The 26514-nt window shown below is 37.0% G+C and overlaps 1 protein-coding gene across 1 annotated transcript in view; it reads right to left on the bottom strand.

The window, feature by feature from the left end:
* LOC112265323 (delta and Notch-like epidermal growth factor-related receptor) overlaps positions 1-26514 on the bottom strand; it is a 97209-nt gene that overhangs the window by 1604 nt on the left and 69091 nt on the right. Inside the window, exons 8-12 of the mRNA XM_042296031.1 lie at positions 24873-25103; positions 1546-1668; positions 957-1070; positions 622-753; positions 267-513 (exon numbers count right to left, since the gene is read on the bottom strand). Of these exons, the coding sequence (XP_042151965.1) occupies positions 267-513; positions 622-753; positions 957-1070; positions 1546-1668; positions 24873-25103 (847 nt within the window). The remainder of the gene's footprint in view (positions 1-266; positions 514-621; positions 754-956; positions 1071-1545; positions 1669-24872; positions 25104-26514) is intronic.

Below are 26514 nucleotides of genomic sequence, written 5' to 3'. Positions count from 1 at the left end.
TGTATGACATTGTTATTGAGTATTGCATTGTTGGGTTTTGAGTTTTCAAGAAAGGCATTTCACTGTACTTGTGCATGTGACATTAAAAACTTGAATGGGCCTTAATCTCCCAGTTAACAGCAAAGCTAAAACAGGAGGTGTTTCTAATGGCTGAATCAATTTAATACATTAAATATTAACAATGTTGAGGCACTTGTATACTCATATTAAGCAAGCCTAGTCTACCCTGAGGTGTGACTTGTTCAGAGAGCTTTGTGCCGTCTCACCTGGCGTGGCGGATGGAGGCGATGGCGTTGCTGAACTCGCTGTCGATGCTACGGCAGTTGTAGAACTCCTGGTAGGCATGGCGAGATGAGCCCTGGTACTCGATGCGGCTGATGCGGCAGATGCCCACGATGAGGATGATGAGCATGAGGACGAAGGCCACGCACAGGGCGCCGATGATGATGTAGAGGGAGTGACGCGGCATGTTGGTCAGGGTGTCCTCGGGGTGGGTGGTCTTCCACTGCAAGTCTGAGAGAGAAACAGACAGACTTATGAATAACCTAAGAAAGGCATGTACATGTAATCATATTTCATCATTTACTCCCACAACAAGGGGATTCTGGGTAATGTACTTACGTATCTCACAGCTGGCCCCTACCCAGCCTGGGGGGCAGTGGCAGGTGTATGCATTTGATTGGTCGATGCAGGTTCCTCCGTGATGACAGGGATTGCTCTCACACTCGTTGATGTCAACCTCACAGTCCTCCCCTGAGATAACCAATAGTGGGCGGGGGGGGGAGAGGGGGGGGGCAGGTACAGGTATACTTTGAGAGGGTTCAGAGGTGGAGCGCTCCCTAGTCAGAACAGCCTACTCCCACCTGTGTCCCCAAGGCCTACTATGATAGACTGGGTGACAGACATGTGTACTCACACGCACACACAAAACACACACACAGAGTTGAAATGCTCACCAAGGTAACCAGGTGGGCAGACACAGGTGGCGTTGAGGCCCACACTCTCACAGTGTCCTCCATTCTGACAGTGAGCCTTCAGACAAGGATCCCTGTAGATCTCACAGTGTCTGCCTGCACAGGGACACACACATATGACCCATTAATGACACACACACACACACAGTACTCTCTACAGACCTGGGTTCAAATACCTTTGGAAACACTTTAAGCATTTGCTTTATCCTGTCTGGAGTGCCAGGAGGGCTGCGTTTGCACTTTTAGGACTTTTGTATTGGCTCATTGTAACAGACAAGCTCATTAAAAGGACAGCATAAATATTTGAAATGATTACAAATAGTATTTGAATCCAGGTCTGCTTTACACATGACAGTTTACACCAACACCACCTCGCAATTTACTACACATACTGTAGACAACACACAATCATTTATATGGACACATTCATAATACAGGGTGAATAAACTCATCGAATTAGCATACATATTGCAACATCAGCATCATCACACAATCCCACCCCAGGATAACATACTTAAAACTGTCCCCGTTGAGTCACATTGGATTGAAATCAATACACACACACCCCTACCTTCATACTGGGGAGTGCAGGCACATTCGTAAGCGTTGATGAGGTCTCTGCAGGTAGCAGAGTTCTGGCAGGGGGCTGACAAACACTCGTTGTATTCTTCCTCACAGTACAGACCATGGTACCCTGGGAGACACACCACACACACACATAAAGTCACACTGTCTTTGATCATAATATTAGACAGTTCAAGTAATGATTATGTTTAGATATCACTAACGAGAAGATCAGGTTGATAGACTCCTCAGCACACATAATTTTTTTTATGAGGGGGAGTTAAGTGGTTTAATGTGCCTTTATTTATATATAGAGATGATCACTTAGATGGAACAAGCAAAACCTTGTGGATGTTACATCCACAGACATCTTATTAAATCAATTATAGATGCAATTCTATGGTTACGTCGATATAGCCATGATTCAGCCGTGACTGTTTGTGATGTCTTATATGCAGTACACTCCAGTTACCACTAGGTGGCAGGTTTGCACTGGGACAGAACTGTGGGTCTTGGTGTTTTTCTCTATAAAAGAGAAGCAGTATGAGCCCAAGGTCAGAACACAGATTGACAGAATCTCAAAGTTGATGTAGGACATAGTGTTCTTTCTTCAGAGCTTACAAGCAGAAGCTACCGTACTGAGTATAGACATGTCAGTAAGTGTGATGCATGCGTGAGTGTGTGTCTGGCTTTCTGCTGGTGTGTGCATGTGTTTGTCGTTCACCATGAGAGGAAACATTTACATACAAAGTAAGCCTTGATAAATGCCAGAGGTTCTCATAAAAAAATCCAGTGAAATGTCAAGTGCCTTTCCCAGACCCATATCCTCTGGCTAGTCTGACTCTGCTCTGCCTGATAGGGATACAGGGAGCCTGGGATCCACTAGAGTATATATCAGATCCCTCACAGCCTCCTCTCCCCGTAGAGGACGCAGAAACCAGCTGGCATATTGATGAACAGGAGAAAAGGTCAATTATATCCTTAAACAAGTCTGATTGCAAATCACCAATGACATCATTCCCGTTAGATGGGGGCTGTCTGAATGGAGATGTGTGATTGGATGGCATCTGCCCAACTAGTGTAGTCAAACAATGGTTGCAGACAGACAATGGTTTGGAAGGAAGCGCAAAGCAACTGTCTCACCTAATAAAAAGAGATCCTAATCAAAATAAAGCAGATGACAGAGGAGAGGGAGAGGGAAATGAGGTGAGGAAGAGATGGAGAGAAGAGAGGGGGACGGAGAGAGGGACAGAAAGCCAAAGAGAGAAAGAGATGAAGAGAAATGGAGAACAGAGAATAGGTTAGCGTGAAAGGTGAAAAGAGATATTATGTGTGAATATACCATGTGATATTATGTGTGCATATACTGTGTGATATTGTGTGTGAATATACTGTGTGAACATACTGTGTGAATATATTGTGTGTGAACATACTGTGTGATATCGTGTGGGAATATACTGTGTGAACATACTGTGTGATATTATGTATGAACATACTGTGTGAACATACTGTGTGATATTATGTGTGAACATACTGTGTGAACATACTGTGTGAACATACTGTGTGATATTATGTGTGAACATACTGTGTGAACATACTGTGTGATATTATGTATGAACATACTGTGTGAACATACTGTGTGATATTATGTATGAACATACTGTGTGAACATACTGTGTGATATTATGTGTGAACATACTGTGTGAACATACTGTGTGATATTATGTGTGAACATACTGTGTGAACATACTGTGTGAACATACTGTGTGATATTATGTGTGAACATACTGTGTGAACATACTGTGTGATATGTGTGAACATACTGTGTGAATATACTGTGTGAACATACTGTGTGAACATACTGTGTGATATTATGTGTGAACATACTGTGTGAACATACTGTGTGAATATACTGTGTGATATTATGTGTGAACATACTGTGTGAATATACTGTGTGATATGTGTGAACATACTGTGTGAATATACTGTGTGAACATACTGTGTGAACATACTGTGTGAACATACTGTGTGATATTATGTGTGAACATACTGTGTGAATATACTGTGTGAACATACTGTGTGAACATACTGTGTGGTATTATGTGTGAACATACTGTGTGAACATACTGTGTGAACATACTGTGTGATATTATGTGTGAACATACTGTGTGATATTATGTGTGAACATACTGTGTGATATTATGTGTGAACATACTGTGTGATATTATGTGTGAACATACTGTGTGATATTATGTGTGAACATACTGTGTGATATTATGTGTGAACATACTGTGTGAACATACTGTGTGAACATACTGTGTGAACATACGGTGTGAATATACTGTGTGATATTATGTATGAACATACTGTGTGAATATACTGTGTGATATTATGTGTGAACATACTGTGTGAATATACTGTGTGATATTATGTATGAACATACTGTGTGAACATACTGTGTGATATGTGTGAACATACTGTGTGATATTATGTATGAACATACTGTGTGAACATACTGTGTGATATGTGTGAACATACTGTGTGAATATACTGTGTGAACATACTGTGTGAACATACTGTGTGAACATACTGTGTGATATTATGTATGAACATACTGTGTGAATATACTGTGTGATATGTGTGAACATACTGTGTGAATATACTGTGTGATATTATGTATGAACATACTGTGTGATTATGTATGAACATACTGTGTGAATATACTGTGTGAACATACTGTGTGAATATACTGTGTGAACATACTGTGTGAACATACGGTGTGAACATACGGTGTGAATATACTGTGTGATATTATGTATGAACATACTGTGTGAATATACTGTGTGATATGTGTGAACATACTGTGTGAATATACTGTGTGAACATACTGTGTGAACATACTGTGTGATATGTGTGAACATACTGTGTGAATATACTGTGTGAACATACTGTGTGAACATACTGTGTGATATTATGTGTGAACATACTGTGTGAACATACTGTGTGAACATACTGTGTGATATTATGTGTGAACATACTGTGTGATATTATGTGTGAACATACTGTGTGATATTATGTGTGAACATACTGTGTGATATTATGTGTGAACATACTGTGTGATATTATGTGTGAACATACTGTGTGATATTATGTGTGAACATACTGTGTGAAAATACTGTGTGAACATACTGTGTGAATATACTGTGTGAACATACGGTGTGAATATACTGTGTGATGTATGAACATACTGTGTGAATATACTGTGTGAACATATGTGTGAACATACTGTGTGAATATACTGTGTGATATGTGTGAACATACTGTGTGAATATACTGTGTGATATTATGTATGAACATACTGTGTGAACATACTGTGTGATATTATGTATGAACATACTGTGTGAATATACTGTGTGATATGTGTGAACATACTGTGTGAATATACTGTGTGAACATACTGTGTGAACATACTGTGTGAACATACTGTGTGAATATACTGTGTGATATTATGTATGAACATACTGTGTGAATACACTGTGTGATATGTGTGAACATACTGTGTGAATATACTGTGTGAACATACTGTGTGAACATACTGTGTGAATATACTGTGTGAACATACTGTGTGAACATACTGTGTGAACATACTGTGTGATATTATGTGTGAACATACTGTGTGAATATACTGTGTGAACATACTGTGTGATATTATGTATGAACATACTGTGTGAACATACTGTGTGATATGTGTGAACATACTGTGTGAATATACTGTGTGAACATACTGTGTGAACATACTGTGTGAATATACTGTGTGAACATACTGTGTGAACATACTGTGTGAATATACTGTGAACATACTGCGTGATATTATGTATGAACATACTGTGTGATATTATGTATGAACATACTGTGTGAACATACTGTGTGATATGTGTGAACATACTGTGTGAATATACTGTGTGATATTATGTATGAACATACTGTGTGATATTATGTATGAACATACTGTGTGAACATACTGTGTGATATGTGTGAACATACTGTGTGAACATACTGTGTGATATGTATGAACATACTGTGTGAATATACTGTGTGATATGTGTGAACATACTGTGTGAATATACTGTGTGATATTATGTATGAACATACTGTGTGAATATACTGTGTGATATTATGTATGAACATACTGTGTGAACATACTGTGTGATATTATGTGTGAACATACTGTGTGAACATACTGTGTGATATTATGTATGAACATACTGTGTGAACATACTGTGTGATATTATGTGTGAACATACTGTGTGAACATACTGTGTGAACACACTGTGTGATATTATGTGTGAACATAATGTGTGAACATACTGTGTGATATTATGTGTGAACATACTGTGTGAATATACTGTGTGAACATACGGTGTGAATATACTGTGTGATATTATGTATGAACATACTGTGTGAATATACTGTGTGATATTATGTATGAACATACTGTGTGAACATACTGTGTGAACATACTGTGTGATATGTGTGAACATACTGTGTGAACATACTGTGTGATATTATGTGTGAACATACTGTGTGAACATACTGTGTGAATATACTGTGTGAACATACGGTGTGAATATACTGTGTGATATTATGTGTGAACATACTGTGTGAATATACTGTGTGATATTATGTGTGAACATACTGTGTGAATATACTGTGTGATATGTGTGAACATACTGTGTGATATTATGTATGAACATACTGTCTGAACATACTGTGTGATATGTGTGAACATACTGTGTGAATATACTGTGTGAACATACTGTGTGAACATACTGTGTGATCATACTGTGTGATATTATGTATGAACATACTGTGTGATATTATGTATGAACATACTGTGTGAACATACTGTGTGATATGTGTGAACATACTGTGTGAACATACTGTGTGATATGTATGAACATACTGTGTGAATATACTGTGTGATATGTGTGAACATACTGTGTGAATATACTGTGTGATATTATGTATGAACATACTGTGTGAATATACTGTGTGATATTATGTATGAACATACTGTGTGAACATACTGTGTGATATTATGTGTGAACATACTGTGTGAACATACTGTGTGATATTATGTATGAACATACTGTGTGAACATACTGTGTGATATTATGTGTGAACATACTGTGTGAACATACTGTGTGAACACACTGTGTGATATTATGTGTGAACATACTGTGTGATATTATGTGTGAACATACTGTGTGAACATACTGTGTGAATATACTGTGTGAACATACGGTGTGAATATACTGTGTGATATTATGTATGAACATACTGTGTGAATATACTGTGTGATATTATGTATGAACATACTGTGTGAACATACTGTGTGAACATACTGTGTGATATGTGTGAACATACTGTGTGAACATACTGTGTGATATTATGTGTGAACATACTGTGTGAACATACTGTGTGAATATACTGTGTGAACATACGGTGTGAATATACTGTGTGATATTATGTGTGAACATACTGTGTGAATATACTGTGTGATATTATGTGTGAACATACTGTGTGAATATACTGTGTGATATGTGTGAACATACTGTGTGAATATGTATGAACATACTGTCTGAACATACTGTGTGATATGTGTGAACATACTGTGTGAATATACTGTGTGAACATACTGTGTGAACATACTGTGTGATCATACTGTGTGATATTATGTATGAACATACTGTGTGAACATACGGTGTGAATATACTGTGTGATATTATGTATGAACATACTGTGTGATATTATGTGTGAACATACTGTGTGAATATACTGTGTGATATGTGTGAACAGACTGTGTGAATATACTGTGTGATATTATGTATGGACATACTGTGTGAACATACTGTGTGATATTATGTATGAACATACTGTGTGAATATACTGTGTGAACATACTGTGTGAACATACTGTGTGAATATACTGTGTGAACATACTGTGTGAACATACTGTGTGAACATACTGTGTGAACATACTGTGTGAACATACTGTGTGAAATTATGTATGAACATACTGTGTGAATATACTGTGTGATATTATGTGTGAACATACTGTGTGATATGTGTGAACATACTGTGTGAATATACTGTGTGAACATACTGTGTGAACATACTGTGTGAACATACTGTGTGATATGTATGAACATACTGTGTGAATATACTGTGTGAACATACTGTGTGAACATACTGTGTGAACATACTGTGTGAACATACTGTGTGAACATACTGTGTGATATTATGTATGAACATACTGTGTGAATATACTGTGTGAACATACTGTGTGAACATACTGTGTGATATTATGTATGGACATACTGTGTGAACATACTGTGTGATATTATGTATGAACATACTGTGTGATATACTGTGTGAACATACTGTGTGAACATACTGTGTGAACATACTGTGTGAACATACTGTGTGAACATACTGTGTGATATTATGTATGAACATACTGTGTGAATATACTGTGTGATATTATGTGTGAACATACTGTGTGAATATACTGTGTGATATGTGTGAACATACTGTGTGATATTATGTATGAACATACTGTCTGAACATACTGTGTGAATATACTGTGTGATATTATGTATGAACATACTGTGTGAATATACTGTGTGATATGTGTGAACATACTGTGTGAATATACTGTGTGAACATACTGTGTGAACATACTGTGTGAACATACTGTGTGATATTATGTATGAACATACTGTGTGAACATACGGTGTGATATTATGTGTGAACATACTGTGTGAATATACTGTGTGAACATACTGTGTGAACATACTGTGTGAACATACTGTGTGAACATACTGTGTGAACATACTGTGTGATATTATGTATGAACATACTGTGTGAATATACTGTGTGATATGTGTGAACATACTGTGTGACTGTGTGAACATACTGTGTGAACATACTGTGTGAACATACTGTGTGAACATACTGTGTGAACATACTGTGTGAACATACTGTGTGAATATACTGTGTGATATTATGTATGAACATACTGTGTGAATATACTGTGAATATATGTGTGAACATACTGTGTGAATATACTGTGTGAACATACTGTGTGAACATACTGTGTGAACATACTGTGTGAACATATGTGTGAACATACTGTGTGATATTATGTGTGAACATACTGTGTGAATATACTGTGTGAACATACTGTGTGATATTATGTATGAACATACTGTGTGAACATACTGTGTGATATGTGTGAATATACTGTGTGAACATACTGTGTGAACATACTGTGTGAATATACTGTGAACATACTGCGTGATATTATGTATGAACATACTGTGTGAACATACTGTGTGATATGTGTGAACATACTGTGTGAATATACTGTGTGATATTATGTATGAACATACTCTGTGATATTATGTATGAACATACTGTGTGAACATACTGTGTGATATGTGTGAACATACTGTGTGAACATACTGTGTGAATGTATGAACATACTGTGAATATACTGTGTGAATGTGTGAACATACTGTGTGAATATACTGTGTGATATTATGTATGAACATACTGTGTGAATATACTGTGTGATATTATGTATGAACATACTGTGTGAACATACTGTGTGAACATACTGTGTGATATGTGTGAACATACTGTGTGAACATACTGTGAACATATTATGTGTGAACATACTGTGTGAACATACTGTGTGAATATACTGTGTGAACATACGGTGTGAATATACTGTGTGATATTATGTGTGAACATACTGTGTGAATATACTGTGTGATATTATGTGTGAACATACTGTGTGAATATACTGTGTGATATGTGTGAACATACTGTGTGATATTATGTATGAACATACTGTCTGAACATACTGTGTGATATGTGTGAACATACTGTGTGAATATACTGTGTGAACATACTGTGTGAACATACTGTGTGATCATACTGTGTGATATTATGTATGAACATACTGTGTGATATTATGTATGAACATACTGTGTGAACATACTGTGTGATATGTGTGAACATACTGTGTGAACATACTGTGTGATATGTATGAACATACTGTGTGAATATACTGTGTGATATGTGTGAACATACTGTGTGAATATACTGTGTGATATTATGTATGAACATACTGTGTGAATATACTGTGTGATATACTGTGTGAACATACTGTGTGAACATACTGTGTGATATTATGTGTGAACATACTGTGTGAACATACTGTGTGAATTATGTATGAACATACTGTGTGAACATACTGTGTGAACATATATGTATGTGTGAACATACTGTGTGAACATACTGTGTGAACACACTGTGTGATATTATGTGTGAACATACTGTGTGATATATGTGTGAACATACTGTGTGAACATACTGTGTGAATATACTGTGTGAACATACTGTGTGAATATACTGTGTGATATTATGTATGAACATACTGTGTGAATATACTGTGTGATATTATGTATGAACATACTGTGTGAACATACTGTGTGAACATACTGTGTGATATGTGTGAACATACTGTGTGAACATACTGTGTGATATTATGTGTGAACATACTGTGTGATATTATGTGTGAACATACTGTGTGATATTATGTGTGAACATACTGTGTGATATTATGTGTGAACATACTGTGTGAATATACTGTGTGATATTATGTGTGAACATACTGTGTGAATATACTGTGTGATATGTGTGAACATACTGTGTGATATTATGTATGAACATACTGTCTGAACATACTGTGTGATATGTGTGAACATACTGTGTGAATATACTGTGTGAACATACTGTGTGAACATACTGTGTGATCATACTGTGTGATATTATGTATGAACATACTGTGTGAACATACGGTGTGAATATACTGTGTGATATTATGTATGAACATACTGTGTGATATTATGTATGAACATACTGTGTGATATTATGTGTGAACAGACTGTGTGAATATACTGTGTGATATTATGTATGGACATACTGTGTGAACATACTGTGTGATATTATGTATGAACATACTGTGTGAACATACTGTGTGAATATACTGTGTGAACATACTGTGTGAACATACTGTGTGAACATACTGTGTGAACATACTGTGTGAACATACTGTGTGAAATTATGTATGAACATACTGTGTGAATATACTGTGTGATATTATGTGTGAACATACTGTGTGATATGTGTGAACATACTGTGTGAATATACTGTGTGAACATACTGTGTGAACATACTGTGTGAACATACTGTGTGATATGTGTGAACATACTGTGTGAATATACTGTGTGAACATACTGTGTGAACATACTGTGTGATATTATGTGTGAACATACTGTGTGAACATACTGTGTGATATTATGTGTGAACATACTGTGTGATATTATGTGTGAACATACTGTGTGAACATACTGTGTGATATTATGTGTGAACATACTGTGTGAACATACTGTGTGATATTATGTGTGAACATACTGTGTGATATTATGTGTGAACATACTGTGTGAACATACTGTGTGAACATACTGTGTGAACATACGGTGTGAATATACTGTGTGATATTATGTATGAACATACTGTGTGAATATACTGTGTGATATTATGTGTGAACATACTGTGTGAATATACTGTGTGATATGTGTGAACATACTGTGTGAATATACTGTGTGATATTATGTATGAACATACTGTGTGAACATACTGTGTGAACATACTGTGTGATATTATGTATGAACATACTGTGTGAATATACTGTGTGATATGTGTGAACATACTGTGTGAATATACTGTGTGATATTATGTATGAACATACTGTGTGAACATACTGTGTGATATTATGTATGAACATACTGTGTGAATATACTGTGTGATATGTGTGAACATACTGTGTGAATATACTGTGTGAACATACTGTGTGAACATACTGTGTGAACATACTGTGTGAACATACTGTGTGAACATACTGTGTGAATATACTGTGTGATATTATGTATGAACATACTGTGTGAATATACTGTGTGATATGTGTGAACATACTGTGTGAATATACTGTGTGAACATACTGTGTGAACATACTGTGTGAATATACTGTGTGAACATACTGTGTGAACATACTGTGTGAACATACTGTGTGAATATACTGTGTGATATTATGTATGAACATACTGTGTGAATATACTGTGTGATATGTGTGAACATACTGTGTGAATATACTGTGTGAACATACTGTGTGAACATACTGTGTGAATATACTGTGTGAACATACTGTGTGAACATACTGTGTGATATTATGTGTGAACATACTGTGTGAATATACTGTGTGAACATACTGTGTGATATTATGTATGAACATACTGTGTGAACATACTGTGTGATATGTGTGAATATACTGTGTGAACATACTGTGTGAACATACTGTGTGAATATACTGTGAACATACTGCGTGATATTATGTATGAACATACTGTGTGAACATACTGTGTGATATGTGTGAACATACTGTGTGAATATACTGTGTGATATTATGTATGAACATACTGTGTGATATTATGTATGAACATACTGTGTGAACATACTGTGTGATATGTGTGAACATACTGTGTGAACATACTGTGTGATATGTATGAACATACTGTGTGAATATACTGTGTGATATGTGTGAACATACTGTGTGAATATACTGTGTGATATTATGTATGAACATACTGTGTGAATATGTATGAACATACTGTGTGAATATACTGTGTGATATTATGTGTGAACATACTGTGTGAACATACTGTGTGAATTATGTACTGTGTGAACATACTGTGTGATATTATGTGAACATACTGTGTGAACATACTGTGTGAACATACTGTGTGATATATGTGTGAACATACTGTGTGATATTATGTGTGAACATACTGTGTGAACATACTGTGTGAACATACTGTGTGAACATACTGTGAATATACTGTGTGAATTATGTACATACTGTGTGAATATACTGTGTGATATTATGTATGAACATACTGTGTGAACATACTGTGTGAACATACTGTGTGAACATACTGTGTGATATTATGTGTGAACATACTGTGTGAACATACTGTGTGAATATACTGTGTGAACATACTGTGTGAATGTGTGATACTGTGTGATATTATGTGTGAACATACTGTGTGAATATACTGTGTGATATTATGTGTGAACATACTGTGTGAATATACTGTGTGATATGTGTGAACATACTGTGTGAATTACTGTATGAACATACTGTCTGAACATACTGTGTGAATATACTGTGTGAACATACTGTGTGAACATACTGTGTGATCATACTGTGTGATATATGTATGAACATACTGTGTGATATTATGTATGAACATACTGTGTGAACATACTGTGTGATATGTGTGAACATACTGTGTGAACATACTGTGTGATATGTATGAACATACTGTGTGAATATACTGTGTGATATGTGTGAACATACTGTGTGAATATACTGTGTGATATTATGTATGAACATACTGTGTGAATATACTGTGTGATATTATGTATGAACATACTGTGTGAACATACTGTGTGATATTAACATACTGTGTGAACATACTGTGTGATATTATGTAAACATACTGTGTGAACATACTGTGTGATATTATGTGTGAACATACTGTGTGAACATACTGTGTGAACACACTGTGTGATATTATGTGTGAACATACTGTGTGATATTATGTGTGAACATACTGTGTGAACATACTGTGTGAACATACTGTGTGAACATACTGTGAATATACTGTGTGATATTATGTATGAACATACTGTGTGAATATACTGTGTGATATTATGTATGAACATACTGTGTGAACATACTGTGTGAACATACTGTGTGATATGTGTGAACATACTGTGTGAACATACTGTGTGATATTATGTGTGAACATACTGTGTGAACATACTGTGTGAATATACTGTGTGAACATACGGTGTGAATATACTGTGTGATATTATGTGTGAACATACTGTGTGAATATACTGTGTGATATTATGTGTGAACATACTGTGTGAATATACTGTGTGATATGTGTGAACATACTGTGTGATATTATGTATGAACATACTGTCTGAACATACTGTGTGATATGTGTGAACATACTGTGTGAATATACTGTGTGAACATACTGTGTGAACATACTGTGTGAACATACTGTGTGATATTATGTATGAACATACTGTGTGAACATACGGTGTGAATATACTGTGTGATATTATGTATGAACATACTGTGTGATATGTGTGAACAGACTGTGTGAATATACTGTGTGATATTATGTATGGACATACTGTGTGAACATACTGTGTGATATTATGTATGAACATACTGTGTGAATATACTGTGTGAACATACTGTGTGAACATACTGTGTGAACATACTGTGTGAACATACTGTGTGAACATACTGTGTGAATATACTGTGTGAACATACTGTGTGAACATACTGTGTGAACATACTGTGTGAATATACTGTGTGGTATTATGTATGAACATACTGTGTGAATATACTGTGTGATATGTGTGAACATACTGTGTGAATATACTGTGTGAACATACTGTGTGAACATACTGTGTGAACATACTGTGTGATATTATGTGTGAACATACTGTGTGAATATACTGTGTGAACATACTGTGTGAACATACTGTGTGATATTATGTGTGAACATACTGTGTGAACATACTGTGTGATATTATGTGTGAACATACTGTGTGATATTATGTGTGAACTTATGTGTGAACATACTGTGTGATATTATGTGTGAACATACTGTGTGAACATACTGTGTGATATTATGTGTGAACATACTGTGTGATATTATGTGTGATCATACTGTGTGAACATACTGTGTGAACATACTGTGTGAACATACTGTGTGAACATACGTGTGAATATACTGTGTGATATTATGTGTGAACATACTGTGTGAATATACTGTGTGAATATACTGTGTGAACATACTGTGTGAACATACTGTGTGAACATACTGTGTGAACATACTGTGTGAATATACTGTGTGATATTATGTATGAACATACTGTGTGAATATACTGTGTGATATTATGTGTGAACATACTGTGTGAATATACTGTGTGATATGTGTGAACATACTGTGTGAATATACTGTGTGATATTATGTATGAACATACTGTGTGAACATACTGTGTGATATTATGTATGAACATACTGTGTGAATATACTGTGTGATATGTGTGAACATACTGTGTGAATATACTGTGTGAACATACTGTGTGAACATACTGTGTGAACATACTGTGTGAACATACTGTGTGAACATACTGTGTGAATATACTGTGTGATATTATGTATGAACATACTGTGTGAATATACTGTGTGATATGTGTGAACATACTGTGTGAATATACTGTGTGAACATACTGTGTGAACATACTGTGTGAACATACTGTGTGAACATACTGTGTGAACATACTGTGTGAACATACTGTGTGAATATACTGTGTGATATTATGTATGAACATACTGTGTGAATATACTGTGTGAACATACTGTGTGAACATACTGTGTGAATATACTGTGTGAACATGTGTGACTGTGTGAACATACTGTGTGAACTGTGTGATACTGTGTGAACATACTGTGTGATATGTGTGATACTGTGTGAATGTATGATACTGTGTGAACATACTGTGTGAACATATGTGAACATACTGTGTGAACATACTGTGTGATATGTGTGAATATACTGTGTGAACATACTGTGTGAACATACTGTGTGAATATACTGTGAACATACTGTGTGTATGAACATACTGTGTGAACATACTGTGTGATATGTGTGAACATACTGTGTGAATATACTGTGTGATATTATGTATGAACATACTGATATATGTATGAACATACTGTGTGAACATACTGTGTGATATAACATACTGTGTGAACATACTGTGTGTATACTGTGTGAATGAACATACTGTGTGAATATACTGTGTGATATGTGTGAACATACTGTGTGAATATACTGTGTGATATTATGTATGAACATACTGTGTGAATATACTGTGTGATATTATGTATGAACATACTGTGTGAACATACTGTGTGATATTATGTGTGAACATACTGTGTGAACATACTGTGTGATATTATGTATGAACATACTGTGTGAACATACTGTGTGATGTGTGAACATACTGTGTGAACATACTGTGTGAACACACTGTGTGATATTATGTGTGAACATAATGTGTGAACATACTGTGTGATATTATGTGTGAACACACTGTGTGAACATACTGTGTGATATGTGTGAACATACTGTGTGAATATACTGTGTGAACATACTGTGTGAACATACTGTGTGATATTATGTGTGAACATACTGTGTGAACATACTGTGTGAATATACTGTGTGAACATACGGTGTGAATATACTGTGTGATATTATGTATGAACATACTGTGTGAATATACTGTGTGATATTATGTGTGAACATACTGTGTGAATATACTGTGTGATATGTGTGAACATACTGTGTGAATATACTGTGTGATGAACATACTGTGTGAACATACTGTGTGAATATACTGTGTGATATAACATACTGTGTGAATATACTGTGTGAACATACTGTGTGAACATACTGTGTGATATTATGATACTGTGTGAACATACTGTGTGAATATACTGTGTGATATTATGTGTGAACATACTGTGTGAATATACTGTGTGAACATACTGTGTGAACATACTGTGTGAACATACTGTGTGATATGTGTGAACATATGAACATACTGTGTGATATTATGTATGAACATACTGTGTGAACATACTGTGTGATATTATGTATGAACATACTGTGTGATATATGTGTGAACATACTGTGTGAACATACTGTGTGATACTGTGTGAACATACTGTGTGAATATACTGTGTGATGACATACTGTGTGAACATACTGTGTGATATGTGTGAACATACTGTGTGAACATACTGTGTGATATTATGTGAACATACTGTGTGATGAACATACTGTGTGAACATACTGTGTGAACATACTGTGTGAACATACTGTGTGAACATACTGTGTGAACATACTGTGTGAACATACTGTGTGAACATACTGTGTGAACATACTGTGTGTGTGAACATACTGTGTGAATATACTGTGTGAACATACTGTGTGAATATACTGTGTACTGTGTGAACATATGTGTGTATGAACATACTGTGTGAATATACTGTGTGAACATACTGTGTGATATTATGTATGAACATACTGTGTGAACATACTGTGTGAACATACTGTGTGATATTATGTGTACATACTGTGTGAATATGTGTGAACATACTGTGTGAATATATGTGTGAACATACTGTGTGATACTGTGTGATACTGTGTGAACATACTGTGTGAATATACTGTGTGAACATACTGTGTGAACATACTGTGTGAACATACTGTGTGAACATGTGAACATACTGTGTGAATATACTGTGTGATATTATGTATGAACATACTGTGTGAATATACTGTGTGATATTATGTGTGAACATACTGTGTGAATATACTGTGTGATATGTATGTGTGAATATACATACTGTGTGAACATACTGTGTGAACATACTGTGTGAACATACTGTGTGAATATACTGTGTGATATGTGTGAACATACTGTGTGAACATACTGTGTGAACATACTGTGTGAACATACTGTGTGAATATACTGTGTGAACATATACTGTGTGAATATACTGTGTGATATGTGTGAACATACTGTGTGAATATACTGTGTGAACATACTGTGTGAACATACTGTGTGAATATACTGTGTGAACATACTGTGTGAACATACTGTGTGAACATACTGTGTGATATTATGTGTGAACATACTGTGTGAATATACTGTGTGAACATACTGTGTGATATTATGTATGAACATACTGTGTGAACATACTGTGTGATATGTGTGAACATACTGTGTGAACATACTGTGTGAACATACTGTGTGAACATACTGTGTGAACATACTGTGTGAACATACTGTGTGAACATACTGTGTGATACATACTGTGTGAACATATGTGTGAACATACTGTGTGAACATACTGTGTGAATACTGTGTGAACATACTGTGTGATGTGAACATACTGTGTGAACATACTGTGTGATACTGTGTGAACATACTGTGTGAACATACTGTGTGATATGTGTGAACATACTGAACATACTGTGTGATGTATGAACATACTGTGTGAATATACTGTGTGATATGTGTGAACATACTGTGTGAATATACTGTGTGATATTATGTACTGTGTGAACATACTGTGTGAATATACTGTGTGATATACTGTAACATACTGAACATACTGTGTGTGTGAACATACTGTGTGATATTATGTGTGAACATACTGTGTGAACATACTGTGTGAACATACTGTGTGAACATACTGTGTGATATTATGTGTGAACATACTGTGTGAACATACTGTGTGAACATACTGTGTGAATTATGTGTGAACATATTATGTGTGAACATAACATACTGTGTGAACATACTGTGTGAATATACTGTGTGAACATACTGTGTGAATATACTGTGTGATATTATGTATGAACATACTGTGTGAATATACTGTGTGAATATACTGTGTGAACATACTGTGTGAATATGTGTGTGATATTATGTACATACTGTGTGAACATACTGTGTGATATGTGTGAACATACTGTGTGAACATACTGTGTGATATGTGTGAACATACTGTGTGAACATACTGTGTGAATATACTGTGTGAACATACTGTGTGAATATACTGTGTGATATTATGTGTGAACATACTGTGTGAATATACTGTGTGATATTATGTGTGAACATACTGTGTGAATATACTGTGTGATATGTGTGAACATACTGTGTGATATTATGTATGAACATACTGTGTGAACATACTGTGTGATATGTGTGAACATACTGTGTGAATATACTGTGTGAACATACTGTGTGAACATGTGTGTGAATATACTGTGTGATGTATGAACATACTGTGTGAATTATGTGTGTGTATACTGTGTGAATGTGTGATACTGTGTGAACATACTGTGTGAACATACTGTGTGATACTGTGTGATACTGTGTGATATTATGTATGAACATACTGTGTGAATATACTGTGTGATATTATGTATGAACATACTGTGTGAACATACTGTGTGAATATAACATACTGTGAACATACTGTGTGATTATGTATGAACATACTGTGTGAACATACTGTGTGATATTATGTGTGAACATACTGTGTGATACTGTGTGTGAATATATGTGTGAACATACTGTGTGAACATACTGTGTGAATATACTGTGTGAACATACTGTGTGAACATACTGTGTGATATTATGTATGAACATACTGTGTGAATATACTGTGTGATATTATGTATGAACATACTGTGTGAACATACTGTGTGAACATACTGTGTGATATACTGTGTGAACATACTGTGTGAACATACTGTGTGATATACTGTGTGTGAACATACTGTGTGAACATACTGTGTGAATATACTGTGTGAACATACTGTGTGAATATACTGTGTGATATATGTGTGAACATACTGTGTGAATATACTGTGTGATATTATGTATGAACATACTGTCTGAACATACTGTGTGAATATACTGTGTGATATTATGTATGAACATACTGTGTGAATATACTGTGTGATATGTGTGAACATACTGTGTGAATATACTGTGTGAACATACTGTGTGAACATACTGTGTGAACATACTGTGTGATATTATGTATGAACATACTGTGTGAACATACGGTGTGAATATACTGTGTGATATTATGTATGAACATACTGTGTGATATGTGTGAACATACTGTGTGAATATACTGTGTGAACATACTGTGTGAACATACTGTGTGAACATACTGTGTGATATTATGTATGGACATACTGTGTGAACATACTGTGTGATATTATGTATGAACATACTGTGTGAATATACTGTGTGAACATACTGTGTGAACATACTGTGTGAACATACTGTGTGAACATACTGTGTGAACATACTGTGTGAACATACTGTGTGAACATACTGTGTGAACATACTGTGTGAAATTATGTATGAACATACTGTGTGAATATACTGTGTGATATTATGTGTGAACATACTGTGTGAATGTGTGAACATACTGTGTGAATATACTGTGTGAACATACTGTGTGAACATACTGTGTGAACATACTGTGTGATATGTGTACTGAACATACTGTGTGAACATACTGTGTGAACATACTGTGTGAACATACTGTGTGAACATACTGTGTGAACATACTGTGTGAACATACTGTGTGATATTATGTGTGAACATACTGTGTGAATACTGTGTGAACATACTGTGTGAACATACTGTGTGATATTAACATGTGTGAACATACTGTGTGAACATACTGTGTGATATATGTGTGAACATACTGTGTGATATTATGTGTGAACATACTGTGTGAACATACTGTGTGAACATACTGTGTGAACATACTGTGAATATACTGTGTGATATTATGTATGAACATACTGTGTGAATATACTGTGTGATATTATGATATTATGTGTGAACATACTGTGTGAATATACTGTGTGATACTGTGTGAACATACTGTGTGAATATACTGTGTGATATTATGTATGAACATACTGTGTGAACATACTGTGTGAACATACTGTGTGATATTATGTATGAACATACTGTGTGAATATACTGTGTGATATGTGTATGAACATACTGTGTGAATATACTGTGTGATATTATGTATGAACATACTGTGTGAACATACTGTGTGATATTATGTGAACATACTGTGTGAACATACTGTGTGAATATATGTGTGATATATGTGTGAACATACTGTGTGAACATACTGTGTGATATACTGTGTGAACATACTGTGTGAACATACTGTGTGAACATACTGTGTGAACATACTGTGTGAACATACTGTGTGAATTATGTACATACTGTGAACATACTGTGTGAATAACATACTGTGTGAATATACTGTGTGAACATACTGTGTGAATATACTGTGTGAACATACTGTGTGAACATACTGTGTGATATTATGTGTGAACATACTGTGTGAATATACTGTGTGAACATACTGTGTGATATTATGTATGAACATACTGTGTGAACATACTGTGTGATATTACTGTGTGAACATACTGTGTGAACATACTGTGTGAATATACTGTGTGAACATACTGTGTGAACATACTGTGTGAACATACTGTGTGATATTATGTGAACATACTGTGTGAATATACTGTGTGAACATACTGTGTGAACATACTGTGTGAACATACTGTGTGAATATACTGTGTGAACATACTGTGTGAATATACTGTGTGATATTACTGTGTGAACATACTGTGTGAACATACTGTGTGATATTATGTGTGAACATACTGTGTGAACATACTGTGTGATATTATGTATGAACATACTGTGTGAACATACTGTGTGATATGTGTGAACATACTGTGTGAATATACTGTGTGAACATACTGTGTGATATGTGTGAACATACTGTGTGAATATACTGTGTGAACATACTGTGTAATATTATGTATGAACATACTGTGTGAACATGCTGTGTGATATGTGTGAACATACTGTGTGAATATACTGTGTGATATTATGTATGAACATACTGTGTGATATTATGTATGAACATACTGTGTGAACATACTGTGTGATATGTGTGAACATACTGTGTGATATTATGTATGAACATACTGTGTGAACATACTGTGTGAATATACTGTGTGATATGTGTGAACATACTGTGTGAATATACTGTGTGATATTATGTGTGAACATACTGTGTGAATATACTGTGTGAACATACTGTGTAATATTATGTATGAACATACTGTGTGAACATGCTGTGTGATATGTGTGAACATACTGTGTGAATATACTGTGTGATATTATGTATGAACATACTGTGTGATATTATGTATGAACATACTGTGTGAACATACTGTGTGAATATACTGTGTGATATGTGTGAACATACTGTGTGAATATACTGTGTGATATTATGTGTGAACATACTGTGTGAATATACTGTGTGAACATACTGTGTAATATTATGTATGAACATACTGTGTGAACATGCTGTGTGATATGTGTGAACATACTGTGTGAATATACTGTGTGATATTATGTATGAACATACTGTGTGATATTATGTATGAACATACTGTGTGAACATACTGTGTGATATGTGTGAACATACTGTGTGATATTATGTATGAACATACTGTGTGAACATACTGTGTGAATATACTGTGTGATATGTGTGAACATACTGTGTGAATATACTGTGTGATATTATGTGTGAACATACTGTGTGAATATACTGTGTGAATATACTGTGTGATATTATGTATGAACATACTGTGTGAACATACTGTGTGAATATACTGTCTGTGCATTTGGAAAGTATTCAGACCCCTTCCCTTTTCCAAATTTAGAAACGTTACAGCCTTAATCTAAAATGTATTAAATAAAACATTTTCTCCACCAATCTACACACAATACCCGATAATGAATTTTTAGCAAAGCAAAAATACCTTATTTACATAAGTATTCAGAACCTTTGCTATGGGACTTGAGCTCAGGTTCATCTGTCCCGACTTCCACCGAAGTCGGTTTCTCTCCTTGTTCGGGCAGCGCTCGGCATCTCCGGTCTTCTAGCCATCACTTCTAGCCAAGTGCATGTGCACGTTTTGTCTGGTGCCCGACGGGTTTTGTACCCATTTGTTTGTTGTTCTGGTTTCCTGTGATTTTATGAATAAAACTGCTCCGTTGATTACCCAGTTTTGCTCTCCTGCGCCTGACTTCCCTGCCGCCAGTTACGCACTCCCTAACAGCATGTTTCCATTGATCATCCTTGAGATGTTTCTACAACTTGATTGGAGTCCACCTGTGGTAAATTCAATTGATTGGACATGATTTGGAAAGGCACACAACTATCTATATAAAGTCCCACAGTTGACAGTGCATGTCAGAGCAAAAACCAAGCCATTAGGTTGAAGGAATTGTCCATAGAGCTCTGAGACAGAATTGTGTCAAGGCACATATCTGGCGAAGGGTACCAAAACATTTCTGCAGCATTGAAGGTCCCCAAGAACACAGTGGTGTCCATCATTCTTAAATGTAACCACCAAGACTCTTCCTAGAGCTGGCCACCCGGCCAAACTGAGCAATCGGGGGAGAAGGGCCTTGGTCAGGGATGTGACCAAGAACCCGATGGTCACTCTGACAGAGCTCCAGAGTTCCTCTGTGGAGATGGGAGAACCTTCCAGAAGGCCAACCATCTCCACAGCACTCCACCAATCAGGCGTTTATGGCTGAATGCCAGACGGAAGCCACTCCTCTGCAAAAGGCACATGACAGCTCGCTTGGAGTTTGCCACAAGGCACCTAAGGACTTTCAGACCATGAAAAACAAGATTCTCTGGTCTGATGAAACCAAGCTTGAACTCTTTGGTTTGAATGCCAAGCCTCACATCTGGAGGAAACGTAGCACCATCCCTACGGTAAAGCATGGTGGATGCAGGATCATGCTGTGGGGATGTTTTTCAGCGGCAGGGACTGGGAGACTAGTCAGGATCGAGACAAAGATGAACGGAGCTAAGTACAAAGAGATCCTTGATAAAACCTGCTCCAGAGTGGTCAGGACCTCAGACTTGGGCGAGGTTCACCTTCCAACAGGACAACAACCCTAAGCACACAGCTAAGACAACACAGGAGTCTCTGAATGTCCTTGAGTGGCCCGGCCAGAGCCCGGACCTGAACGAACATCTCTGGAGAGACCTGAAAATAGCTGTGCAATGACCCTCCCCATCCAACCTGACAGAGCTTGAGAGGATCTGCAGAGAAGAATGGGAGAAACTCCCCAAGTACAGGTGTGCCAATTTTGTAGCGTCATACCCAAGAAGACTTAAGGCTGTAATCGCTGCCAAAGGTTCTTCAACAAAGGGTCTGAATACTTATGTAAATGTGATAGTTTTTTATTTTTACTAAATAAATAAAAAACAGTTTTTGCTTTGTCATTATGAGGTAGTGTGTATAGAGGGGGGGGGAACTATTTAATCAATTTTAGAATAAGGCTGTAACATAACAAAATGTGGAAAAAGTGAAGGGGTCTGAATACCTTCCGAATGCACTGTACAGTATATATGGGAATGAATATACTGTACCAATGCAAGATCTGAGGTTGTTTCAATGAGAGAACAAATTACATAAAGCAATGGTATGAGACAATAATATACTAATAAGAGTATGAACACAGTGAGAAGTATCTGGCTAGAGGACAGTCTGAATGGATAGTGTGATCCCCAAAGGAACTATTTTAAGTGAAGTGATCTAAAAAAAAAAAATGGTAGAATTGGGTTGTTTCTGTAAAAAAAAAAAAAAAAAAAAGCTATTACTAATTTAGAGTGTCTCTCACTCCCCTCTCCATCCAACCTAAGATGGCAAATTACATCAAAATGAAAACTGAAAGGCAGAAAGATATATAAAGGGAACTCTAGGACAGACTGATAGGGAGGAGCAGCAGTCTGTCACACTGTGTTGATTCTTCTACTGATAGGGTCGTTCTCCTGCAGTCACACCCAGACCTGGGCTTAAATACTATTTGAAATATTTCCAATATTACTACCATTTGTTTAAGCCTGCCTGGAGTGCCAAATGGGCGGGGTTTGCAATTTGGCGACCATTCTATTGGTTCCCTTGTACCAGGCAAGCTCAAGCAAGCCCAGCTAAAGTAATTGAAATGATTTCAAATAGTATTTGAACCCAGGTCTGGTCACACAGCTGGGTAATTGCTGAATAAGGGATAATGATTTGTCATCATTCCACACCATTAATCTGAGCATGGAGCCATAAAAACCAGTGGCACTCTGTGTCTGCATCAATGATACCACTGGGTGGGTTGGGGAATGGGTTGTGGAATAGCGAGTAGTAACAATGCTAATTTAAGATGCTGTATGTTACATGTGACAGGTTCACTGTAGTATCATATGTATTGTGGGAGAATCAATCTGTTAGCTAGTTTTATAGCTCATCTATAGTGTGGGTAATGGGAGGTGGAACAGATTACCCCCCATACTAACACACGCTCGCTCGCACGCAGACACAGAATGGCTCACCTGGGACACACAGACACCTGAAGCTAGTGCCCACACTGCGGCAAATCCCGTGGGCACAGGGGTTGAGGGCACAGAAGTCCACCAACTGGGCACAGGTCGGGCCGGTAAAGCCGGCGGCACAGCTGCAGCCAAAGCCCAGGCCAGGACCCTGGGGAAAGCAGCTCCCGTTGTTGTGGCAGGGGCTGGAGGCACATGGGTCCACCCTCTGTTCACACATACTGCCCTGATACCCTGAGAGAGATGAAGGGAGAAAAAGAGTGAGCGAGAGGAGCGAGAAAGAGAGGGGGGGCATCTAGTCTGGTGGCAGAAATGCTGTGGGGTTCTGGGAGTGTGAAGGACCCCATTGTGGGTGTTGAGTTGGCTCTGTGGACTCACTGGGATGTAGCCTACAGCGTCTGTTTTGTCTTCACACATACACAAACCCGTCCCCAGTCTCCCGCCCACAAACAAACAGGCACTGTTCTTCAACACAAGCACATACTTAAAGACATGCTCCGGGACTTTGGCGACTAGTAAGTATTTTTTAAACCTCCTGCTTTGGGCTGGATGTGTCCATGTATAGTTCATACATGCATAATCTATGAGAAAGAAAGAAAATAATCTGTCTGAGACACACACAGAAACCCAGCGACTCCAGCAGATTATTCCTCCCTCTCTAAGGTGACAGTGAGATAATGTCCATCAGTCTGGGTGATCCTGAGTCCTCCCTGCATCAGGTAAATGAATCAGCAGACCCTATCTTCATCAGCCCGATGAACTACACACACTTACACAATCACTGACACAATCAACGTGCTCCTGGGTTATATTGACTGTGTAACACACACAGGCCAACACACATACATAGGCTGACACAAACACCCTCATAAATGCTCACACACACACTCTCATATACACACACACACACAGTCTCTTCACAATAATGCAGTCTCCTCTCTGCGCTACCATGGCGATGATCCTGATAAAAACACCATTCTCCTGAGGAGGGAGTGAGGACAGAGGGGAGGGAGGGTGGAGAGAGGGGAGGATGGAAGCGGCAAGGAGGGCACCTTGAGAGTGGCAGAGATTGTGGCAGCGATTACAGAAGGTGTGACAAAGTGGAGGTTTGATTGAGGGTGACCTCAATTTATGATCAGTCTTTCTCATAAGAGCATCAGGGTGTAGAAGGCTTGTGGGAGTAGAAAAGCCAGGTCAAACCAGGTAGACTGCAGACTTAGACGTTTGCCCAGGTCCCCGGGACGTCGGGAGATATACATTCAATACCAGTCACTAAGGGCAACGTGAGCGCCTGTTACCATCGAGCAGGCTCACGGCTTGCTAGCGCGTTGTGGATGGAGATAGAGGACTTAAAAAGGTCCCAAAGAAAAAGGTCCCATGTATAAAAAAAAACTTTAGAGTAACTAAAATATCACACAATATTTTGGGTGATAGAAATGCTCACAATTTTAGAAAAATGACTTTCTCTCATGGCCAACTACCAGGAAGTTTGAAAAGACACCCTGAGTGGGCAGGGAGCTTATATTCATGAGCTTCCCTTGACTTACAGCTCTTTGAAATGCCTATGTCAAGAAACTTGGACCCAGTGAGCAGTAAAATCATCTCAAGCTAATTTGGTGATACGCAATTAACTCAAATTGCATCA

This window comes from Oncorhynchus tshawytscha, linkage group LG13 (genome assembly GCF_018296145.1).
Source record: "Oncorhynchus tshawytscha isolate Ot180627B linkage group LG13, Otsh_v2.0, whole genome shotgun sequence".
Taxonomy (NCBI): Eukaryota; Metazoa; Chordata; class Actinopteri; order Salmoniformes; family Salmonidae; genus Oncorhynchus; species Oncorhynchus tshawytscha.
Note: the sequence above shows the minus strand (reverse complement) of the source record. Positions and strands in the feature narration are given on the sequence as shown.